General features: G+C 45.0%; 2 protein-coding genes across 3 annotated transcripts in view; both read right to left on the bottom strand.

The window, feature by feature from the left end:
- nova1 (NOVA alternative splicing regulator 1) overlaps window positions 1–10,992 on the bottom strand; it is a 23,574-nt gene extending 12,582 nt beyond the window's left edge. The window contains exon 1 of one of the 2 annotated variants that reach the window (XM_012828987.3): window positions 10,553–10,992. In XM_012828987.3, the coding sequence (XP_012684441.2) occupies window positions 10,553–10,709 (157 nt within the window). In that variant the 5' untranslated portion in view covers window positions 10,710–10,992. Of the gene's footprint in view, window positions 1–6,218; window positions 6,459–10,552 lie in introns of those variants that run through there. The other variant, XM_031572622.2, reaches the window with a different exon arrangement.
- Window positions 10,993–12,153: 1,161 nt separating this feature from the next.
- Window positions 12,154–21,229, bottom strand: LOC105901504 (calcium uptake protein 2, mitochondrial). Its single transcript, XM_012828976.2, has 12 exons — window positions 21,007–21,229; window positions 20,229–20,364; window positions 19,375–19,406; window positions 19,163–19,238; window positions 18,132–18,179; window positions 16,816–16,898; window positions 15,880–15,936; window positions 15,330–15,430; window positions 14,714–14,885; window positions 14,195–14,303; window positions 13,618–13,775; window positions 12,154–13,414 (listed from the first exon to the last, which is right to left on the bottom strand). The coding sequence occupies exons 1-12, from the start codon at window positions 21,202–21,204 to the stop codon at window positions 13,313–13,315; spliced, it is 1,272 nt and encodes a 423-aa protein (XP_012684430.2). The 5' UTR covers window positions 21,205–21,229; the 3' UTR covers window positions 12,154–13,312.
- Window positions 21,230–21,520: the final 291 nt, after the last annotated feature.

Raw genomic sequence — 21,520 nt, 5'->3', positions numbered from 1 at the left:
CTTTCTTCATTTGTTTCATTTGTTTCTCTAAGACGAAGCTTCTTGGTGCTCTAACATAACTGCTATGGTAGCAAGGATTTTATGTCCCATCAGCCCATCAGAGGAAAATGTAAATAAGCTACAAATGCACTGCATTCAGTTTGTTGCTGACATTCTGCTGTGGAGATGAGAAAAGCATTTTTTTTTTTTTTTTTTTTTTTTTTTTTTAAAGAAGTCATCCTGTTTGCTCATGCATTTCAGGCCTTTACTGTTGTGTGAACTGCCTACATGTTTTTCTCAGTACTTCTCACCCTTGTTCACACTCACTCATCTCTCTCTCTCTCTCTCTCTCACTCTCTCTCTTTCCCTTTTCTTGCCTATACCACTACACCTCTAGGGCATCCATCAACATGTGCAAGAAAGCCACATCGACTCTCCTAGCAGGACATTGTGCACTTGCTCCTCACTCCAGATAACACCTTGTTTGCGTAACTGCTGCACAGGCTCTGAAAAAAAAAAAAAAAAAAAACTGTACCAGTGGTCCACCCCTGGTCATCACCATGATGTCGCTCAATAACACTCAGTCCTCTGAGGTACAGGGTTTTCTCACTGAGAATGATCTAGAAAAGCCCTGAGGGGCGACACAGATTGAAAATGAAACGCTTTGTGATAATATCATATTCATTTACAGGACTCTGATTCTTAGCTCATGGCTACATCTTTCCAGTCGTCTTTGTGCTAATCATTTATTAATACGAGAGCACGCCGTGTTTGAGGGAAGATGTGAGCTGGCATTGTGTCAGCCAAAATGTGACGAGGTGTTGCAACACTCAAACTAAATGTCTCAAAGGTCCAAATGATGTACAAATAATTGATATATACGTGAGTTAGTGGATTTGCTTGGTGTATGACATTGCCTTTATGTCATACCTTTTATCAGCCTGCGTTTTTTTCTGTCTATACAGTTCAAATCTATACGGTTCATAGTTCTATTTAGTGTCCTCACATTTTGGTCTTTCAACTCGAAGTTAAAGCGAAATGTTTCAGTTTAGGTGAAATCTTTCTTTTCTGCCAGTTAAGAGTTGAGAGGCGTGTGAAGGGAACCATGAGATCAGGACAGACCTCTTCGGCATGCCCAGAAGGAGCAGCTCTGAGAGGGGCACTTCATCCCTTAGAGGGAGGCGTGTGGAGGGCTCTTACCCACCCTGCCCCGCACCTGTGCAGTCTGGGGAACTCTGCTACACCTTGCCACCACAAGATGGTGGAGAGTTCCACACCATCACCTGACTTCATCCAACCCTGTGATGTGACCCGTGTCAGAACCTGACTCTAGATGCGGCTTTGAAGGGCCAATGGCGAGAGGGCAATGAGAATAGGAGACTGTAGCACAGGGAGGATGCTGGTGATAATAGGAAGAGGTGAGAGGAGATTATTATGATGTCAGAGATGGTGAGGAGTAAAGAGAGATTATTATGATGTTAGAGAAGAGGGGAGAACAAGACAGAGAGATTATTATGATGTCAGAGAGGATGTGAGGAGTAAAGAGAGGAGATTATTATGATGTCAGAGATGGTGAGGAGTACAGAGAGATTAATATGATGTCAGAGATGGTGAGGAGTAAAGAGAGATTATTATGATGTCAGAGATGGTGAGGAGTACAGAGAGATTATTATGATGTCAGAGATGGTGAGGAGTAAAGAGAGGAGATTATTATGATGTCAGAGATGGTGAGGAGTAAAGAGAGATTATTATGATGATGTCAGAGATGATGAGGAGTAAAGAGAGATTATTATGATGTCAGAGATGGTGAGGAGAAAGAGAGGAGATTATTATGATGTCAGAGATGGTGAGGAGTAAAGAGAGATTATTATGATGTCAGAGATGGTGAGAGGAGTAAAGAGAGATTATTATGATGTCAGAGATGGTGAGGAGTAAAGAGAGATTATTATGATGTCAGAGATGGTGAGGAGTAAAGAGAGATTATTATGATGTCAGAGATGGTGAGGAGAAAGAGAGATTATTATGATGTCAGAGATGAGGAGTAAAGAGAGATTATTATGATGTCAGAGATGGTGAGGAGAAAGAGAGATTATTATAATGTCAGAGATGGTGAGAGGAGTAAAGAGAGATTATTATGATGTCAGAGATGGTGAGGAGAACAAGACAGAGAGAGCAGAGAGAGCAAGAGGCAAAAGAAGAGGAAAAAAGGGTGTGTGTGGGGTGTGTGGGGTGGGGGTAGTTGGTTTGGCACCAGCGCAGTGTCTCTCAGATTCTCAGATTCCTTCCTCATTCTCTGCCTCTTGTTTCTTGTTGCTGGTCCCTAACCCTAACCCTAACCGTAGTTGTGCTCCAGCTCTATATTCTATCATTTCAACAAATGCACCCTTTCTTTCATTTTTATTTTCCCACCAAGACAAGGGCACTTAACATCAGAGAGAGGCTTGCTAATCCAAGCAAATGAAATTGAAACCAGAGCGATCAGGCAAAAGCAATCAAGCCTTGCATGTCCTGACTGAAGCTGACAAATGTAATCCACACCAGGAGAGAGGGAGTGTGAGAGTGTGTGTGTGTGTGTTTGTGTGTGTGTGTGTGTGTTTTCCTCATTTACCCCCCAATGTAAGAAAGCAGACCCCCCACCAACAAATACACCGTCACAAACGCAAGACCTCACATGCCCAGGGTCACAGGGGGTGGGCTCACACACAAACCCGTTGAACCTTCAGAAATGCACTCACACACACACACACACACACCACACACACACACACACACACACACACACACCCACACACACACACACACACACACACACACACACACACACACAGGTCACTAAAGCAATCTTAGACCACTGCAGATTCCTAGACCACGCAGTGTACCAAACATACCATATGTCCTACAATATATTATACGTAATTCCACTCATCAAGGACCATAATATTAGCTGTTCCTCTAGTCTCAGCATATTTAGGTACTCCAAGTACGCACAGCGTATATGCAAGACACATAAGCACACACAGAACTATGGGCTATAGAACAGTCTGGAATTTTCTGCATATTTTTCATTAGTACCTTCTTATTTTCTACAAAGACCTCTAAGCAATTCAAGTGAAAAGATGACGTGCAAATGTGTCTCAATATGTTTGCCGGTGTGTGTGTGTGTGTGTGTGTGTGTGTGTGTGTGTGGGGGTGTCAGTATGTCTACGTGATCTGTATGGTAAATCACTCCGCCATGGTTTCCTGTCTTTCCAGTCTTATGGAGGAACACACACAGGCCCAAAATGGTGGACAATGTGTATTCCTCCACCTGGGGCAGGGGGATGTCTGCTGGGGCCTTTAAACAAAGGTGTACTAAGACTATCAATAGACATGGCACACACACACACAAACACAGGAGAACATGCCTGCAATGCAATGTAAGTCTATAAATTAATGGCAATATCAATTTCCATCACCAGTCTTTCCCTCTTTCTCTCATCACCTACTCCATATTCTCACACACACACATAGATGCACCCTTTGCTACCTGCCTGCCCTCGTACACGTCAAAGACATCGGCAGCCTAACCTCTAGACAGAAGCCCACAGAGAGGACTGCAATTAAGTTTGCGTTGAGCACCAGGCTGATGGTGTTGAGGGGGTCCCCCTCAGGAGCACGACAGGGGTGGTCGTGGGGGTCTTTGTGGTCGTAGGGATAGGGGGGACGTTGAGGGTACACAAGCCTCCCCCTGCAGCCCCCTCCAATTTTTTTGCGCGGTCGAATCAGACGATGCCACAGCACCCCTGAGCGCCCGGCTACCTGAACACTGCAGGTAAACGCGGTGCATTGGGGTGACGTCACTCCACCAGCGCACCGCCGGCCAAGCAGCTGCCTGCCTCTCTGCCTCTCTGCCTCTCTGCCTCTGCCTCTCTCTCTCTGCCTCCCTGCCTGCCTCTCTGCCTCCCTGCCTGCCTCCCTGCCTCTCTGCCTGCCTGTCTCTCTGCCTCTGCCTCTCTGACTCTCTGCCTGTCTCTCTGCCTGCCTCTCTGTCTCCCTGCCTCCCTGCCTGCCTCTCTGTCTCTCTGTCTCTCTGCCTGCCTCTCTGCCTCTCTGCCTCTCTGCCTGCTCGCTCTCTGCCTTTGCCTTTACCTCACGCCCCCCTTGCGATGACTGATGGCTAACGCCGCCGTGTCATTTGGACCTTGCGGCCACAGCTACGTGAAGGACACGTGTGTGTGTGTGTGTGTGTGTGTGTGTGCGTGTGTGGGTGTGTGTGCGTGTGTGTGTAGGAGGTGGGAGCCGTTGAGGGGGGGTACTGAAGGATACACTTCGCTACACAGCTACATAGGCGGTGATGAGAAAGGGCAAATAGACAAACTAAGAGCTATTTATTCGGGCCGGCCGGCCGGCCGGCCATCGTAGCCAGTTAGCTGATGCTCTACGCATGGATGGACATGCAGCTGATCAGTATGATAGCGGGGGGGAAGCTACAGACTACTGCGGCTCACACAGGACAATATGATCGCAGGTCGGAGTAGAGGAAGCCTGACGCAAGCAAGGGGCAGCATGATCAGAAAATGGCTGGAGAAAGAGAAAGAGAAAGAGAGAGAGAAAGAGAGAGAGAGAGAGCTCAATGAAAGGACGAGGATGAACAAGGCGAGGAGAAGGAATGAGATTAATTGAAAGCGGGAAAGGAAGGGGGAGACAAGGCATGACAGGCTAGCACTGGGAGCCTGATGCAGGAGCAAAACGATGCCAAATGGGCTTGCATTGTTACAAACAGGACAATCATTTAAAGTCTGATGGGCTTTGTGAGGGAGAGGGAACCATCCCTTACTCCTCCCCTCATCTAGACTGAGCAGCAAGGCCGGGGGAGCATGAGAGAGAGAGAGAGAGAGAGTTAAACAGAGAGGGAAGAGAGAGGGAAGAGAGAGGGAAAGCGGCCGATGTGATACCGTGACCTTGGTGATGAGGGTGAAACTTATGTCATTCTGTCACAGCTGAGGTCAGTGGGGTTTTCTCCTGTTCTCTGGCTCCCCCTTCCCGTTCCTAAGAACCCTTCTTTAGTTAGCTTTCTACAGCTACTGAGAACATCGGGAGGGTTGTCATGACAAGAGACAATTGTTACCACGACGATAGAAGCCAGCGAGGCCATTTTTTTTAATTGACCATTGGAAGCCGTCTGTGTCTATGTGTGGCATACCTGTTGGTGGCACAGACAGCAAACTGACAGGAGGCCACAGTCTTATTCCTCCCCTTTGTAACACTTTTGTTGCTACAAACGGAGAGATGGCAGCCATGTTCACAGTCATTTTTCCTCCCTTTTTTCCTCACTGCTCTTCCCTTTTCTTCCCCCTTCTCCCTTGCTCTCTCTCTCTCTCTCTCTCTCTCTCTCTCTCTCTCTCTCTCTCTCTCTCACTCCCTCCCTTCCTGCGGCAGTGTTTTCTGTCACTAATTTGACATGCGGTGCGCAAACTCGCGGGGCAGAATGAGTAACAGGTTCTACGGTGTGGCGTACTAGAGTAAATAGCACAATCTGTTGCTTGCCTCGTCGCCACGGGGGAAATGCCCAGCAGAACGTGGCGGCAGGGTTAAGCTACGCCAAACGCTGGTGGGCTTAAACCCATGATCCAGTGACAAACAAACATCCATACGTTCACACTCACACTCGCTGTTAATGCTGTCAGGGGCACGAGTGAGAGGGGAATGGTGGGGAGGTCGGCAAAGGAGGTGGGGGGGTGGACCGGGGTGGTGGGGGGGGTTATGGTTCGGGGATGGTGGTTTGATGGTGGTTAACATGGCATTGAGACTCTGAATACCCCCCCCCCCCCCCCCCCTTGGTTGTATTGTGACCATCGCCACAAAACCCATCAGCCTCCAAATCCAACAGTCACCCAAACGCCTCTGCATTTGAAAAGGGTTAGCCTGCCCCCTAAGAGACACCGCAAGGACGATGGAGTGAAAAGCACAAGCGTGTGCGCACACACACACACACACACCACACACACACACACATCACACACACACACACACACACACACACACACGGAAACAATGAGGAACAAATGATGACAGGAACAAAAAAAAACCAGAAATTACAGGATTTGAGAAGACAAATGACAACAGGCGTCAGTCCCAGAGACAAACCCATGAATTAGATTCAACAAGTCAACAAAAGAGGAAGCAAAGGGGGAGCGGGTTGTGGGGGGGGGGAGGGGGGGGGGGGGGGGGGGCGGTTGGGGGCGGATTTTCTCTCTTACCCATTCTGCTCTTCTCGCTGGGGTGTGCTTCCTCTCCGTGTCAGATGGCCATCAAAGTGGCGAAGGCAAGGGCTGATGCTGGAAAACGCACCTTGACGACGGGACGGAGAGCATAGGTACGCCGGCGGGCGTCGAGGAATGCCAACGGCTGCGGCGCCCAGTCGACCCGCTTTTTTTCTTTCCCGGGGTTTGTGTGTCTCTCCGAAAAAAATTCGTGGGGCGGCAAAGGGGAGGGAAAGGGGGAGGGGGGAGGTTGTTGGGGTTGGGGGGTAGGGGGAGGGGGTTCTGGCGGCGAACGTCAGCACAGCATCCCTTCCATGCTCCGCAATCAGAGGCCCCCTTCTCTCTCTCTCTCTCTCTCTCTCTCTCTGTGTCTCTCTCTGTCTCTCGCTCGCCTGCTCCTGCTCCTGCTCCTGCTCTGTCGCCTGCTTGCGCTGAGATTGGATGAAGATGCTAATACCTATGCTGCTGGATATTAAAGGGAGAGCCGCTGTGCATTGTTCAGCTCCTTGCGCTGGACTGAGGTTCTTCCTTCACTGCATCACCCTTCCCTCTCGCTCTCGCTCTCGTTCTCTCTCCTGCTCCCTCTCTCTATCTCTCTCGTTGTGCGCTCTCCGTCTCTCCCTCTCTCTGCTCCTCTCTCTCTCTCTCTCTCTCCCTCTCCCTCTCTCTCTCTCCGCTGCCTCTCATCCATATTCATCGCCAGTCCTGGCCCTGTGCTGCATTGTGCAGTGAGGAGAGAGGCACCTAGCGTGTCCAATCACCCACCGCTCCCCCCCCCACCCCCGTCCTCTCCGTGATACACCCCCACCCCTACCACTACCAACCCCCCCTTCCCTCATCCCCTCATCTCCTCTCCCCCCCCCCCCCCCGCCCTCCACCCCCCCAACCAAAAAGAGAAAGAGAAACAGGGCTTTCTTCTCTACTGCCACCAAGTCCTCTCACCCCCACCGCCATGCACTCCTTTGACGCAGCACTATAAAGGCGCTATAGAAGCGCCCCCCAATCGCAATTGGGTAAAATAGGAAAAGATGGACGTTCAACGTATGGTGTGCGGAACTGAGACAGAAACACAGAGAGAGAGCGCGCGAGAGTGAGAGAGAAAACAGTGAGAGAAAGGAATGACGAAAGACAAAAGAACAGTGACCTTGCGTGCGTGTGTGTGTGTGTTGTGAATGAAACGGAGGTGCAAGATGAGGGGAAAAAAAACTGGACGAGGAGGAAATGAAAAGATAGAGAAAGAGAGGGAGAGAGAGAGAGAGAGAGATAAAGAGAGTGAGATAAAGAGAAAAAGCTCAAGACAGCCATGTTTGAGAATGCGGCTCCCATTCGCTCTTTCGCCTCTCGGAAAATGGCAGAATAGTGAAGCGCTGCCGCAGAGTCCCTACGGGGGTCGGCCACAGTAAATCATTGCCTATAAATCCTATAGAGAGGCGGTGGACACACAAATTGGCGTATGTGTGGTGGTGGTATATGGTGAAGACTGGGGGGGGGGGAGGGGCAGCGCAAGCTTGGCTTAGCTCACAGAGCATATTATATCATCATTCATATTCACTTCACATCTTAGTGATTTTCCTCTTGTGTTAACAAATATATGTCTTTGTCTCTGCATGTGTTTGCTTTTTTTTACTTATTTATTTATTTGTTTGTTTGTTTATTTATTTATTCTATCTATCTATCTATCTATCTATTTGTTAATTTGCACATGTGCCTAATTCAGTGCCTCAGCAGAGGAGTTGCAAAGCCTCTGTGTCTCTCCTCTCCCTGATTACTGAGGGAGCCACTGGGAGGCATTCTGATCGGAGAAGCCAATCACGTCCAGTGCATCGGCTGGACATTCTGTAAGGCTGGATCCTCCTCCTCCTCCTCCTCCTCCTCCTCTATCCCTCTCTCTCTCTCTCTCTCTCTCTCTCTCTCTCTCTCTCTATAGGGACCCCTCCCCTACCCACCACCTGGCAAATTCATAGTCGACTCACGTCAACTCCACTCCACAAGGGCACCTGTGTCCTTTTCTCAAACACACCACACACACACACACACACACACACACACACACACACACACACACACACACACACACACACACAAAGACACACACACCTGTGACCAAATCAGCAGATGAAAACACACATTCCTATGGAATTTTGATTATTGACATTATCCCTCTCCTTCTCTACATGCGACGTCATGTGAACACACAGACCCTGCCACACACAGAAACGACATGTGTTCTCACATATCTGTTAATGTGCTAATGCAAACACACCCCCTCTGCAGGCATACACACACAAACACATGCTGAACATCTGATGCAAATCCTTCACAGGACAAATATGGCAACCATGACAAAAGACAAAATACACTAATTAAATTTTCAAATACATTCCTCTATTACATGTGATGCAATGTATCACCTGATTAGAACTTTATCTTCGGCACTAATTATCTGATACTAACACATAAGCAATTTCATAGAATATAAACAGAACTATTCACAAGGAGTTGTCATAAAACCTAATTACACTGCAATCCGCACTCTAAAATAAATTAGGCAACGGAGTCAAACAAAGGTGTCTATTGGTACAGGGGACCTTTATCAACAAATGACTTACAGGAATCCACCTAAAACTTGTCTTAAAGCCATGCCACTTTTCAAAGTACAATACTTGTTATGTTATGTAAGTGATATTAATAGATTTCTACAATAGGCCTATTAAATTGAACCTACATATTGGCCTGGCATACTCATAGTAATAGGTGTATTTGTATGGTGTGTGTATGTAATGCTTATTAGTTATGGTGGTTAAGACCATACTCATAGTAATAGGTGTACTTGTATGGTGTGTGTATGCAATGCGTATTAGTTATGGTGGTTAAGACCATAAATTGTTCCAGTAAAAGTCCCCCAGAGTTTTAGTTTTCATTTAGACCGCAGTTGTTAGCGTCGGTCATATTCCCTCATAATAGAGGCGAGAGAAAATACATAAATTGCCTTAATCGAATTCCACGCGCTCTCAATACCAATTTTCAGTCTTACCACACGTGTCGTCTTGGTAACCCAATATCAGCTGGCGGGGAGGCGTGTGATTACTAGTTTACAAGCTGGGGTTGGTAACCCATACAACGCTATGTATTACGGAATTCTGTTGCCACGGCAAGACAAATAGCTGTGGCATGTTGCAGCTGGTATGCGCAACAGTGTACGCCACCCACGTTTCTCTTCTGTTTGTTTCTCTTAAGTAAACTCCATAAATCCACAAGCTGTGATGTTTTCTCACTCTTTCCGCAAAAGTTCTCCGTCACGGTTTACAGCTTCACAAGTGTGCCTTCACAAGTGTGTCAGGTGCCTGCGACACTTTCCACAAAAACAAACAACTAGGCTAAATATTACTATGTTGCATTCAAAAGTTTAAATGAGGTCAACTGGCCCACGGCTACGGAAAGTGGAGGCCAAATGAAGGCCGGCTACAATGCGAATCCGAATGTCCAATGTTTGGTTTTATCTATTACTATTACATGCCCTCTTTTAAAAGCAGATGAAAACAAAAGTCAAAGAAGCCGCCAGCAAATTGGCAAACTAAGTAGGCCAACAGAAGAAACCAGCTGGGTTAGTGTCATTATAGTGAAGTATTAGGGACGTTTTTTCACCCATTTCTCCGCTGGGAAAGGGCCAGGAGAAGAAGAAAGCCACTAATCTGGTATGTTCTTTTTTTTTATGGTTGCCTCCTGAATTTCAATGGGTCTGTCGGGGCAGATCGGGCGGCTTTAGGGTTCCATTCATTTTACGCTCAATTAGGCACGCCTACTAGCACATGGGAGACAATTAAAGCGAGACCCCCAAAGTACGGGGTTAGAGGGGTCACTCTAGACAGATGCAACATTGCCATTTTAAATGGTAAGTCACACTATTATTTGCTGAGATCTCCAGATGTTGTAGGCAAGTAACCAAATTTGGTTGGTTGGCAGGCAACTTTTTATTGTTGTGCCTGTCTACACAAATACAAACGACTAAACTAAGTACAGATAAATAAACTGTGCTACTTGATGTTATACAAATATCACCACTTTGCGTTATAACCAAAGCCTTTGAAGAACTTTAACAACTGTTAGAAAAAGTCTGAAACTGTGCCGTCGAATATACACTAACTATGGTTACTTATTTGCATATCCACAACTGTCATTATTACTGCTAAGATAGTAGTTATGTATGACACTTTGGCGTAGACTAGCCTATTGCCAAACTAGGCCCATTGCCAAACCTGCGACAGCCGCACACGCACAATACTTTTGCATTATTGGCCCACCACGCAGCCAAACATTATGGACGGTCTTACCTCCTGTATTTGTGCGCTTGGTGCTGCTCGCCTCGGTGGGGGTTTCTAATGGTCTTTTTCGGGAATCGGGAGAATCCGACTCCATGTGGGGCGGTTGACTGTTGTGGTGAGGATTCGTGAATATCCCGTTATGTTGAACAGCTCCACCAGCCATCATTTTCACAACGGCTGGAGTTAAGATCGTGTTCTTCCAGAACCGCCCGCGACAAAGCACTCAAGTCGTGAACTGGAGACGCAGCCGAAACGGTAGATTCTATGTTTCGACTTTTGTGATGTCGTAATAGTTATGCCCTATTAGTCACTGTAAAATGACAAGCCGTGCGGTGCATGTGTGCCTGAGCCTTCCCCAGTCTTAGCTTGGTGGTGGCCGGGGGGAGCGTCACATCTAGCTCTAAATATAAAGATCCATTGAGTGAAATGTGTTCATTACCGCTCTCCCGTCACTTGAAAACCCTTCAGTGTAGTGGCTCGTAGTTGTATTCTTCCGATTAAATCCAGCGTGGCTTCCTCCGAGCTTTTAAAGATGCCACTATCGCGTAGCTTTCCCGTGAAATGATGCACGACAAAAAACTACGAAAAAAGGTAAACAACTTCAATTTGTGTGCTTAACAACGCGATTAAGAAGTGAACATCTAAAAGAAATATCGTTGCCTCGAAATTGATCAGCCTGCAAACATATCCTCCGTCAACGACTCGTAGTCCAGTACAGTTTTGGTGATGATGCTGTTGTCTGGAATAAAGGGATGGTGAATTATTGTTTTGAGAGTGTCGGTTCCTTGGCCACTATGCATAGGCAGCAATAGCGGCCGTGTGTTCAGCGCATCCTTGGACCAATTGCCTGCCAGAGCGCAGGCACAACACGTGAACGTCACGATCAGCATCCACGTTAGAGAGCCGATGGAGGGCTGCCTGCCTGCCTTCCTGAACTAACTTATCTAATGCCGGAACAAAAGTCTATCAACTGGCGTGCGAAATCGTGCGAGAAACACTGTTGAAACACACTAGACCTATGGCTCTAGAAACAACAACAAAAAAAAACCCCTCTTTCCTCAGGCTACCCCGGTAGAAACACAGGGACAATGGGAGTTGCAAAGTTATGAGTAAAGAAATACTGTTAAAGTAGCATCGCACATTACACCAATGCTGGGTATGTATACGTCTATGATGCCCAACACTTATTCAACAGCTCAGCTTAGTGACAAGGTGAAGCCATCACAAGGATTTCTCTTTCTGCGTTTAATTTATCTGATGAATGGCAGGTTCAAACCATGATGTACAAAGGGGTCATATGATGTCATGCGTATAAAATATCAAGATTGAGATGAAAGGGCTCAGAAATATCTTTAAAACCTTTTAGTACTTTATTAAAAGTTTAATAAAGAGTTGAGTAAACCCAGATCTACAAAGTGATCATCTCCCTCATGCCACTATTTCAATAACTTAAAAGAAACTAATGAAGGCTGATCTTGAAAGCCAGGTATCATTTCTTAAATCCTGGGCAGTGTAAACAAGTTAGAGCACTGAAGCTCATTCAATGATAAATCACAACCACAAAGTCATTGCAAAGTCATTTTTCTTTGAAGTCAAAACAACACAAGCTATTTAGGTATGAAATAGCATTTTAATGCCTCATATGTTATCTGCACCAAACCAAGTGAATACATTTATGAAAACCAAAAATCCACATCGCAAATTAATTTCTGCGTGATTCAGAAGAAAGTGAGGCGTAAACACACACAATAACTCACTGACTGGACATTTTAATGTCCAAAACAGGGCATGGCTTCTGCTTTATAGACTCGATGGTTAAAGCAGCCACACATGTCTTAAGTTATGCTAAATTCAAGTGCAAAGATATGAAACAAAACATTTGCCAACAGTTCATCCACAGGTTGAAGTTCACATAAACCAATACACCAGTAAAAATAAAAAATAAAAATGTAAACTCACATACACAGGATATATTTCATTTTGTAAAGGCACACACAAAACACAAAAATAAAGACTTTCATCTTGAAACTGTATCACTGTTTTTGGAAGCAGTGGAAGTCTTCCGACAGTAGTTTCTAGAAAATCGGGCCAGATTACTCTCTTCACAACAGCTGCAAGCCAGTCTGCAACATGTTGGTCACCACGGAAAGCACAGTTTCCACAAACTCCTTAAAGCAAAGTGCCACAGGGTCACTGTAAACTTGGTCAAACGGTCAGTTATTTACTCCATTTGGTATCTCTTTGAAATAATTTCATGCTTTGAAGTGCACTACACAACCCTGAACAAAACAAAAAATTACTTTTTCCCTGGCCAATCTCAATTTGATAGTTATACACAAAGCCGCTGGCGATTTAGTAAAACTGGTCTGTGTTCAAGCTTGAACTTTTTTTACCATTTTAAAACATATATGGGAACTCACTGAGGGCAAACACACTCAAAACAGTATTTGCAGCATTACCTCATCTCACCTTTTACTTCGATTACTTGACATTTGCTGTAAAGCTAAGCAGTGAACTTATCGAAGGCCCAACATATCGAAGATAAATATTCTTGATCTGCACAATCATACACAAAATGCTGTTTCTATGTCATATTATGAGAGGGCTCTGGCTTGGCATCCCAAAAGGATGAGGCGTAGGGAAAGAATATAGGATATCTTGAGAAAACCACAATAATGATTCAAATCACGCGGAGAAAATGAGCCTGGCTGCACCCCTGTGAGTTTTGGGGTCACCTGCAGTCAGACCACAACTGATCCCTGTCCCAGGTTAGAATGGGCTACCCGTATCTCCCAGAGCCTCCTGGGCGCCTTTCAGAGTCTCCCTCTTCACACAACGCCAGTACCCAGAGAGACCATGGTTGGGCTGGACCTACACACACACACACGCACACACGCGCACGCACACGCACACACAAACAAACAAACAAACAAACAAAAACAAAAACAAACAGTGAACTCCAATGAAAGCACAGGTCTTCCTATTGGCTTTAGCAGCATTCAAATAAAGGTTAGCCCATTTCCAAATAAAACCTTTAGTGTTAAAGCAGAGCAGTTTAAGCAGAGAGCCCTCACCCTCAGTCCCCGCAAGACCCTGTCTGTCATCACACCGATGAACTCCTTGTGGCTCAGGCAGTTGTCTCCGTCCATGTCGAAGATCTTGAACACAGTGTCCAGGACGTTCTCCGACAGCTCATGGCCTGTGGCTATCTTCACGGCTCTCTTAAACTGGGCTGCATTTTTCAGACGAGAGGACATGATGGGACTGTCTGTCAGTTTCAGTCACTGGAGTTACAAACATGGCATAATGCTACAGAACAACTGTTCGGTACAAAAAAAAAACAACTTAATGTAAATATGAAATAATAACTTATTTGCGCATTTAATAAAGAATTGAAATACTTGAACTTTTCCCGCTATTTCTACTGGGAACATGCTCACTGTGTTTAATGAAACTGCAGAGAAAGGTTAAAGACACGGTGCAAAGTAAAACTTCTTCAACGTTCAGTATTGATCAAACCAATCCATTCAGTTATTAAGTAATTGACCACATGGGGGACAGACCTGGTGCTAAACGATGTTCTATTATAAAAATACATTATGTTTAACTTCATGAGTGATTTTAAAGAATAATAGACGCGCAAATTGTTACCCATTCCAATTGGCCGGTTAGCTTCACTGATCATCTTCACTGTAAAGGCGAAGTCCTCCAGGTTATTGGTGAACAGACAGAAGACTTTAAACTCATCAAAGGTTATACTCTAAAAGGAGAGAGACACACACACCACCAAGACAAAAAAAAAAAAACCCCGCAGGTGAGCACACATCGCATACAGACCCACTTCCTATTTCACACAAAAACGTAAACCTCCACTTTCCCCAAATTCCTCATCCCAGTATTTCACAATAGTGTGTTACATAAGGTTATATAACAGAGGGTGTGTGTGTGTGTGTGTTATATATATATATATATGTAGGCCACACAGGACACACACACACACACACACACACACACACACACACACACACACACACACACACACACACACACACACACACACACACACACACACACACACACACACACACACACACACGCAGACACACACACACACGCAGACACACACACACACGCAGACACACACACACACGCAGACACGCGACTCTTCACCTGGCCCGTGGGGATCCTCTTCCTCATGTTGTCCCAGTACGCCTCGTTATCTTCCTCGTTGGTGTAATGCATCAGCCACTCGGCGAAGTCCTCCCTGCGCATCGTGTCCATGCCCTTGGAGAACTGCAGGAACTCCATCTCGTGCACCTCGGCCTGCAGGTCCTCCATGAACCTGAAACAGGAGAGAGAGAGAGAGATAATAAAAAAGAAATCAATTATGATGAAGTGAATATTAATGAAAGACTTCATTGTCACGGTAAGTGGGTGTAAGGGATTAAAAAAAATGAAATCGATCAAAAAATAAAAAGATTAACTTTTAATTGTACCCCCAGAGGGAACAATGTGCTTGTAGAAGTCAATTAACAACCAAACAAATGAAAAACAATGGAGGCTCACACACACACACATGTCGTTAACAGATTAGCTTCTTCCTAAATATACCCACCAGGCAACGATCTCAAGAAGTCTTGAATGAGACTTTTTGCCACACATGGTCAACCGGTGTCAATCTCTCAGTGTACAGAGGACGGTAGATCTCTCAGTGTACAGAGTACAGTTAATCTCTCAGTGTACAGAGGAGAGTAGAACTCTCAGCAAATTGGAGGAGGGGATTTACCTGCTGAATTCTTTGTACTGTAGCTTCTTCTTGCCGTAGCGTCCGAAGAAGATCGCCTGTAGGGTGGTACTCACCTCGTCTGTGTCCTCAGTGGTCACAGTCTGTTAGGTCGGACAGGTGAAGTTAACAGGCCATTTACTTTACATTTATTATTAATTAGCACAAGAGAACAGAGGTACTGCGACTACATCTAAAGCTACTGTAGGCAATGTTAGCATTTCTAGCTAACCCTACTAATAAAAAATGTATGCTGAAGAATGCTCATTTGGGAGGTTTGACTGCATGTACTTGGACCAGTGTGAAAATGAATTTGCTCATACCCAGAGCCCAGGGGATTTCACTGTCCTGGTAAAATAATGTATTCATTTAAAAGTAAGTATTTTCGTTAATACTAAAATAATAGAAATCAGCTAATTTAAGCAATTCAAATAAGAAACTTTTTGTCTGTTTTATATGTTCACCACAGGGCAACTGGAAGAATGTCACAGAGAGAAAAAGAAAGAGAAAGAGAAAGAGAGAGAGAGAGAGAGAGAGAGAGAATATCACTTACCTCAGTGCCACCTTCAGGAAGACTCTTTGCTTTCCTTTTTCCAAGGATTTTCTTCAACTATAAAGAAAAGAACTCAGCTTTATACCTTCATGTTAACATACACAGGCCCGAATCTATCAAAGTGCAGAGAGATGTTGGCAAAGCCGAGCGTTTTATAGGTCTACTTACCCTTCTGAAATATCCACATTAGGGCAGCAATAAGAAATATACATAGAATAACAGTCAGTTCTTGTCAAAAGAAGTGATTTGATACAATCCACTATATTAGGAGAAATCCCTCCCTCCACTCACACAAGTACCACATGACAGGACACTTGTCACGTTTGGCTTCCACGTTCAAACTATGGCACAGGAAAAGGAAACATGACACGCTAAAGACACTAGGGGCAGCGCACCCTCTTATCTTCCTCTTTCAGTCGCTCATTCAATCCCATGCTGCGTGAGCTTTACACACACATAGAAGCGTACCACAATAAACAAACAACTCATTGCAAGCACATGCTTTACCTGTAGTGATATTCACTATATATACTGTATATATATATATATATATATATATATATGATAAACAAAAGCTGCTACTGATGTACTAACAATTTCATTTCAATAATGCCAAAACCATTGATGAAAATAGCCTAAACTGAGACTGCTTATACTCACACCTGTCATTTAAAACATAATGTTAGTATACTAGCACAAATATGCAGTGGTGTTCATTAATAATGACTTCTGTTGTGCCTCTTTCATTTCAGCTACACACAGGAGAAGGTGTTACTATGTGGGTTTAGATATAGCATAAGGGTTCTATGTGGTTTTAGATATAGCATAAGGGTTCTATGTGGTTTTAGATATAGCATAAGGGTTCTTTTGTGTATGTGAACACACAGTACTACACACACGCTCACCGTCATTTTAGAAAGAATTAAAATGACCTACCTTTTGAAACTCCTTTTTGTCCACATGCTCATTGCCATCGACATCAAGCATTTTGAAAGCTATATGAAATCCATAGCGAGGCTCTGGAATCACACAGTGCGGGGCTTGTTGAAGCAACGCTCACAGCCATTCTAAGTAGAGTCTTAGAATCACACCATGAACAAACGAAGACTGCTAACAACATTCCCAACAGCAAGGTGAAGTGGTTGCTGACTGATATCCGATTATTTCCCTGTCCAATTATCTTGAGACAACAACAACACATTTTTCTTGTGATGCTGAGATAACAGCAGTTGTTTTCAAAAGTGTACAACTTATCTTCTCACGATCATGAGATAAAAGTAGTTTTCTTAGGGTAACAATTCACTTTTTTTTTATCACAATCTGAAGATAAAATGTAAGTGTCCATTTTATCTCAAGATAGCCTTTATCTTAAGAGTGTGAAAAAAATGTTCTCTTTTGTTATGTTGAGATAAAAAAAAAATAATCCTAATCTCGAGCTAATGGGATAACTAAATAATACAAATATTAACGCACACCATCTCTGACGCTTTGCATACATATGCTTTCTAACTGGGGAGAAACACAGCGTGCACCCTTTTTCAGTCTTTACCAAGTGTGAGTCTTCCCACATCACATCTTCTCACCCTCAAGCTACCCCACCCCCCCCCCCCCCCCCCATCGGTTTTGGGCACACTGAGACCAAAGAGGAACCAGTCAGCAAGCACTTCACCGCACCATTAAACACGACAACTGTATCTAATACGACTCAATTTTAATTCCTATGACGATGCCACTACACTAGGTGGCGCTGAAGACATGCGAGGAGGACCATGCATCTCCCCCAAGAGGCAGGAACAACAGAAACACAAACCATCCAGACAAACACATAAGAACATCACTGGGACATCATCTGTGCTTACGTTCTGCACTAGATACATCCACTGAGCCCAGATCACTTCACTGGGGCACCAGTTAACAGAGCAGCGCATGTGGCTAAGATCAAAGTCATCATCCCTCCATGACAGAGGTTCACCCAGAGAGGACAGGGGTTCTGTGTGTTCTGTCCATGGTTTGGAAACCCCGGCTGCTGCTGCTCTCTCATGACACAGCTATTGTTCTTCCAGGACCACTTTTTCTAATAATGGCATAATATCATTTTAAAGGCATTCGGTCGCCACTAAGTGCAGTTGTGTTTGCTTATTTCTCAGGCTGGGTCAACACAGAAAAACGGGTTTGATGGTGTTCACTGAAGTTCACAGAGAGCCATTGCACAGGCAACTTTTTTCCCTGTGCTTTTAAAATCAGACACTTACTGGTGAGGATGGTCAGCAGAAACAAGTACTCTGTGTAGGAGATCAGGCCTGTGAAAAAGAGAGAGAGAGAGAGAGAGAGAGACATAGAGAGAGATAGAGAGAGAGAGGGAGAGAGAGAGAGAGGACAGAGAGAGGGGAACAAATGGGAGGGAAACAAAAAAAGAGAGAGAGAAATATGCCTCATTAAACTCAGCGCAAAATGAAGGAGTGAAGAGAAAAGACGAGCGCCTTCCACCCCCGCCCCCCAACGGTGCTCCGCGGGAACTACTCTTCAAACGAGCATACCGGACGAATCTGGTGGACTCATTTTCTTCTCCAGATTAACCAGTTGAGGAGAGCTTGTTAAGGAACCGTCTCTGAGCGCACAGACCATGTGTGTCTGTGTGTTTGTGTCTGTGTGTCTGTGTCTGTGTGTGTGTGTGTGTGTCTGTGTGTGTGTGTGTGTGTCTGTGTGTGTGTGTGTGTGTGTGTGTCTGTGTGTGTGTGTGTGTGTGTGTGTGTGTGTGTCGGAGTGTGTGTGTGTGTGTGTGTGTGTGTGTCTGTGTGTCTGTGTCTGTGTGTGTCGGAGTGTGTGTGTGTGTGTGTGTGTGTGTGTGTCTGTGTGTCTGTGTCTGTGTGTGTCGGAGTGTGTGTGTCTGTGTGTCTGTGTCTGTGTGTGTCGGAGTGTGTGTGTGTGTGTGTGTGTGTGTCGGAGTGAGTGTGTGGGAGTGTGTGTGTCGGAGTGAGTGTGTGTGTGTGTGTCGGGGGGGGTGTGTGTGTGTGTGTGTGTGTGTGTGTCGGAGTGTGTGTGTGTGTCGGAGTGTGTGTGTCGGAGTGTGTGTGTGTCGGAGTGTGTGTGTCGGAGTGTGTGTGTGTCGGAGTGTATGTGTGTGTGTGTCGGAGTGTATGTGTGTGTGTGTCGGAGTGTGTGTGTGTGTGTGTGTGTGTCGGAGTGTGTGTGTGTGTGTGTGTGTGTCGGAGTGTGTGTGTGTGTGTGTGTGTGTGTGTGTGTGTGTGTGTGTGTGTGTGTGTGTGTGTGTCGGAGTGCTCACCACCATCTCCAAGGTTCCTGAATAAGGCGTTTCCAGCCTGAGCCTGTGATGCAGTGGTCAGCATTCTGTCAACTTCCTGAGGGGGTTCAAAGAGAATTGTGAAACATCAAAGCTCTGAGATTTAAAAAGAAGATTTCTGATCTTCTGCTCAGACTTGGAAAAACCACAGGAAGATTCAGAGCGCTCAGCAAAGACGGTTTTAAAAAGCTCACCTCTTTGCTTAAGGCTTTCTTCTGTAGTTTACCTGCAAACATGGAACACACGCATATGTCAAATCAAGGCCGAACACAGCTACTATAAGCACTTTAAAAGGTGCAACATATAGCTTTTGTTGTACAAAAAAACAACTATGTAATGCTGTAGTCATGATTTGAAAAGTTGTCCCAGGCTCCCAGCATTCCTGTATATTTTTTTTGTGCTGGGACCTTTACTGCATTTACAGTTTATATTTCTCCGGCCCTGACAAATGTACATAAACACATAACATCTAAAACCAAGATGCATAGAACACATAAATAATGTGAAATCGTACCATCTCCCATCCTTGCAGAACTGCATCATCCTTCTTAGTCTAAAAGCATTTACATTTTTTACATAAAAAAAAACTACACATTGCACTTTTAACAGGATGACAAGTGCAGGCTTACACCATTTTGGCTACTGTGTAACTGTGCACAGAAGAGGGGCTTTATGAGTGTCTTTGGTAAAACTCACTTTGGAAGGAGAATGCCCCTTCATGCCCCCTCTATACAGACTGAAACACTTGACTCCTGCCACCTACACAGGAGTATCTGTTGCTTTGCCAAGCTTCACTAGTGGCTGCTGACCACTGCTGAACCGGGGCAAGGTTGAGCCTGTGATGGCAGACTTTCTGAAGTTCTGACATGTCTAAACAGACCTACTCAGAGTGGGTAACTATGACGTTTTTCCCTTTCTTTCTCTTTTGCACAGAGTTTGACAGAGATAACACAAAGATTGAACGAGGGCGAGGCTATACCAATAGGTAGATGGAATTACAAATGAAAAGAATACACACACATATACGTTTCTATCGGGCAGAACTCACGGTCAACATTCTCCAGGAGCACAGAGAAAAGGAAGTCTCGCGGAGTCATGTACGGTTCCATGTCGTACTGCATTGAGGCGAACTGGTTGAATCGCATTCGCCGTGGCGACAGAGAAGGCGTGGGGGTCTCAGCTTCCTACAGGGAGAGACGAACCCAAAAACAAATGACACTTCTCCACATGTATGTAGGACCCACTTCCAGACGATGACATGCACTCACTTACACAGTAAGTCAATCTGACAATAGTTAATATTCTTTTCTTTATTAATTTCCCTAATCAATGAAGCCCTTTAGCATCAACATGAACTCATGTAAGGTTTGTTTGTGCAAAATTGAACACTAACCCTAAACATAATGTATCTCGCCTGTGGATTAGCCTAATACATCTGCGTGTTCTTGAATCCTGGTGCTGATACCGAACAACACATCAGTGCTCAAGGAGATCTTTACAGGTTATTGACTACAAGAAACACTGACGCAGCAACCATACTGCCCGGTAGGACAGCGAGATAAGCCAAAGACAACCCCGGAGGACGAGTTCTGACGAGTTCTAGTCCACACCTGACATGGAATGCCGTACCCTCGTCAAATAATGGGTGTGTTTACAGCCTAATCCTTTGAACAATACCAACAGGGTAAGGCAGTACGCCACCCCTAGTTAATACGTTTGTAATTATTTTATCATCAGAAACCTATATGTATAAATTATTTAGCCCTTGCAAGCAGCTACTGAGAATAGATTGCTAACTATCCAACCAAGTTTCTCTTTGAAGTTACCTTATCATCTGATGCGTGGACGGTATGTGACAACAACTTCCAACTCGGTGCATGGCGATTATAGTAAAACAACAGCCCCCCTCCGGCAAGAGATCCTAAAACAGTAGTGCCAACTGTGCGATTCAGGGACGGGGTTTTGGACCAGGATCTCCGTAGAAAGTTTCGCACACCTAGCCCGAGCCAGCGCCAGGTCGCCATCTTTTCTAATATGAAGTTTTGCTCCTCCTCTTTGTATTTAACTAGGAGACAAACGTCGAGAAGTGTCTCAATACTGCCCCCTACCGTTGAGATGTATTAAAGTATAACCTGTCTGGTTTTATGGATCATTAAAAACATACTGATGGAGCAATTGCTCATGTTGAGCTAGGTAGGCTATTCATAAACACAGTAAGTAGCTGTAATATTGCTAGAAAGATTCCAGCTGAAAACGGCTGTTGGCTGTGCAAAACATAAAATACTGAACACCACACTTCATAAATGAATGAAAGATAGGAACACGGCTCTACCCTGCATG

Source organism: Clupea harengus, chromosome 8, assembly GCF_900700415.2.
Source record: "Clupea harengus chromosome 8, Ch_v2.0.2, whole genome shotgun sequence".
Taxonomy (NCBI): domain Eukaryota; kingdom Metazoa; phylum Chordata; class Actinopteri; order Clupeiformes; family Clupeidae; genus Clupea; species Clupea harengus.
Note: the sequence above shows the minus strand (reverse complement) of the source record. Positions and strands in the feature narration are given on the sequence as shown.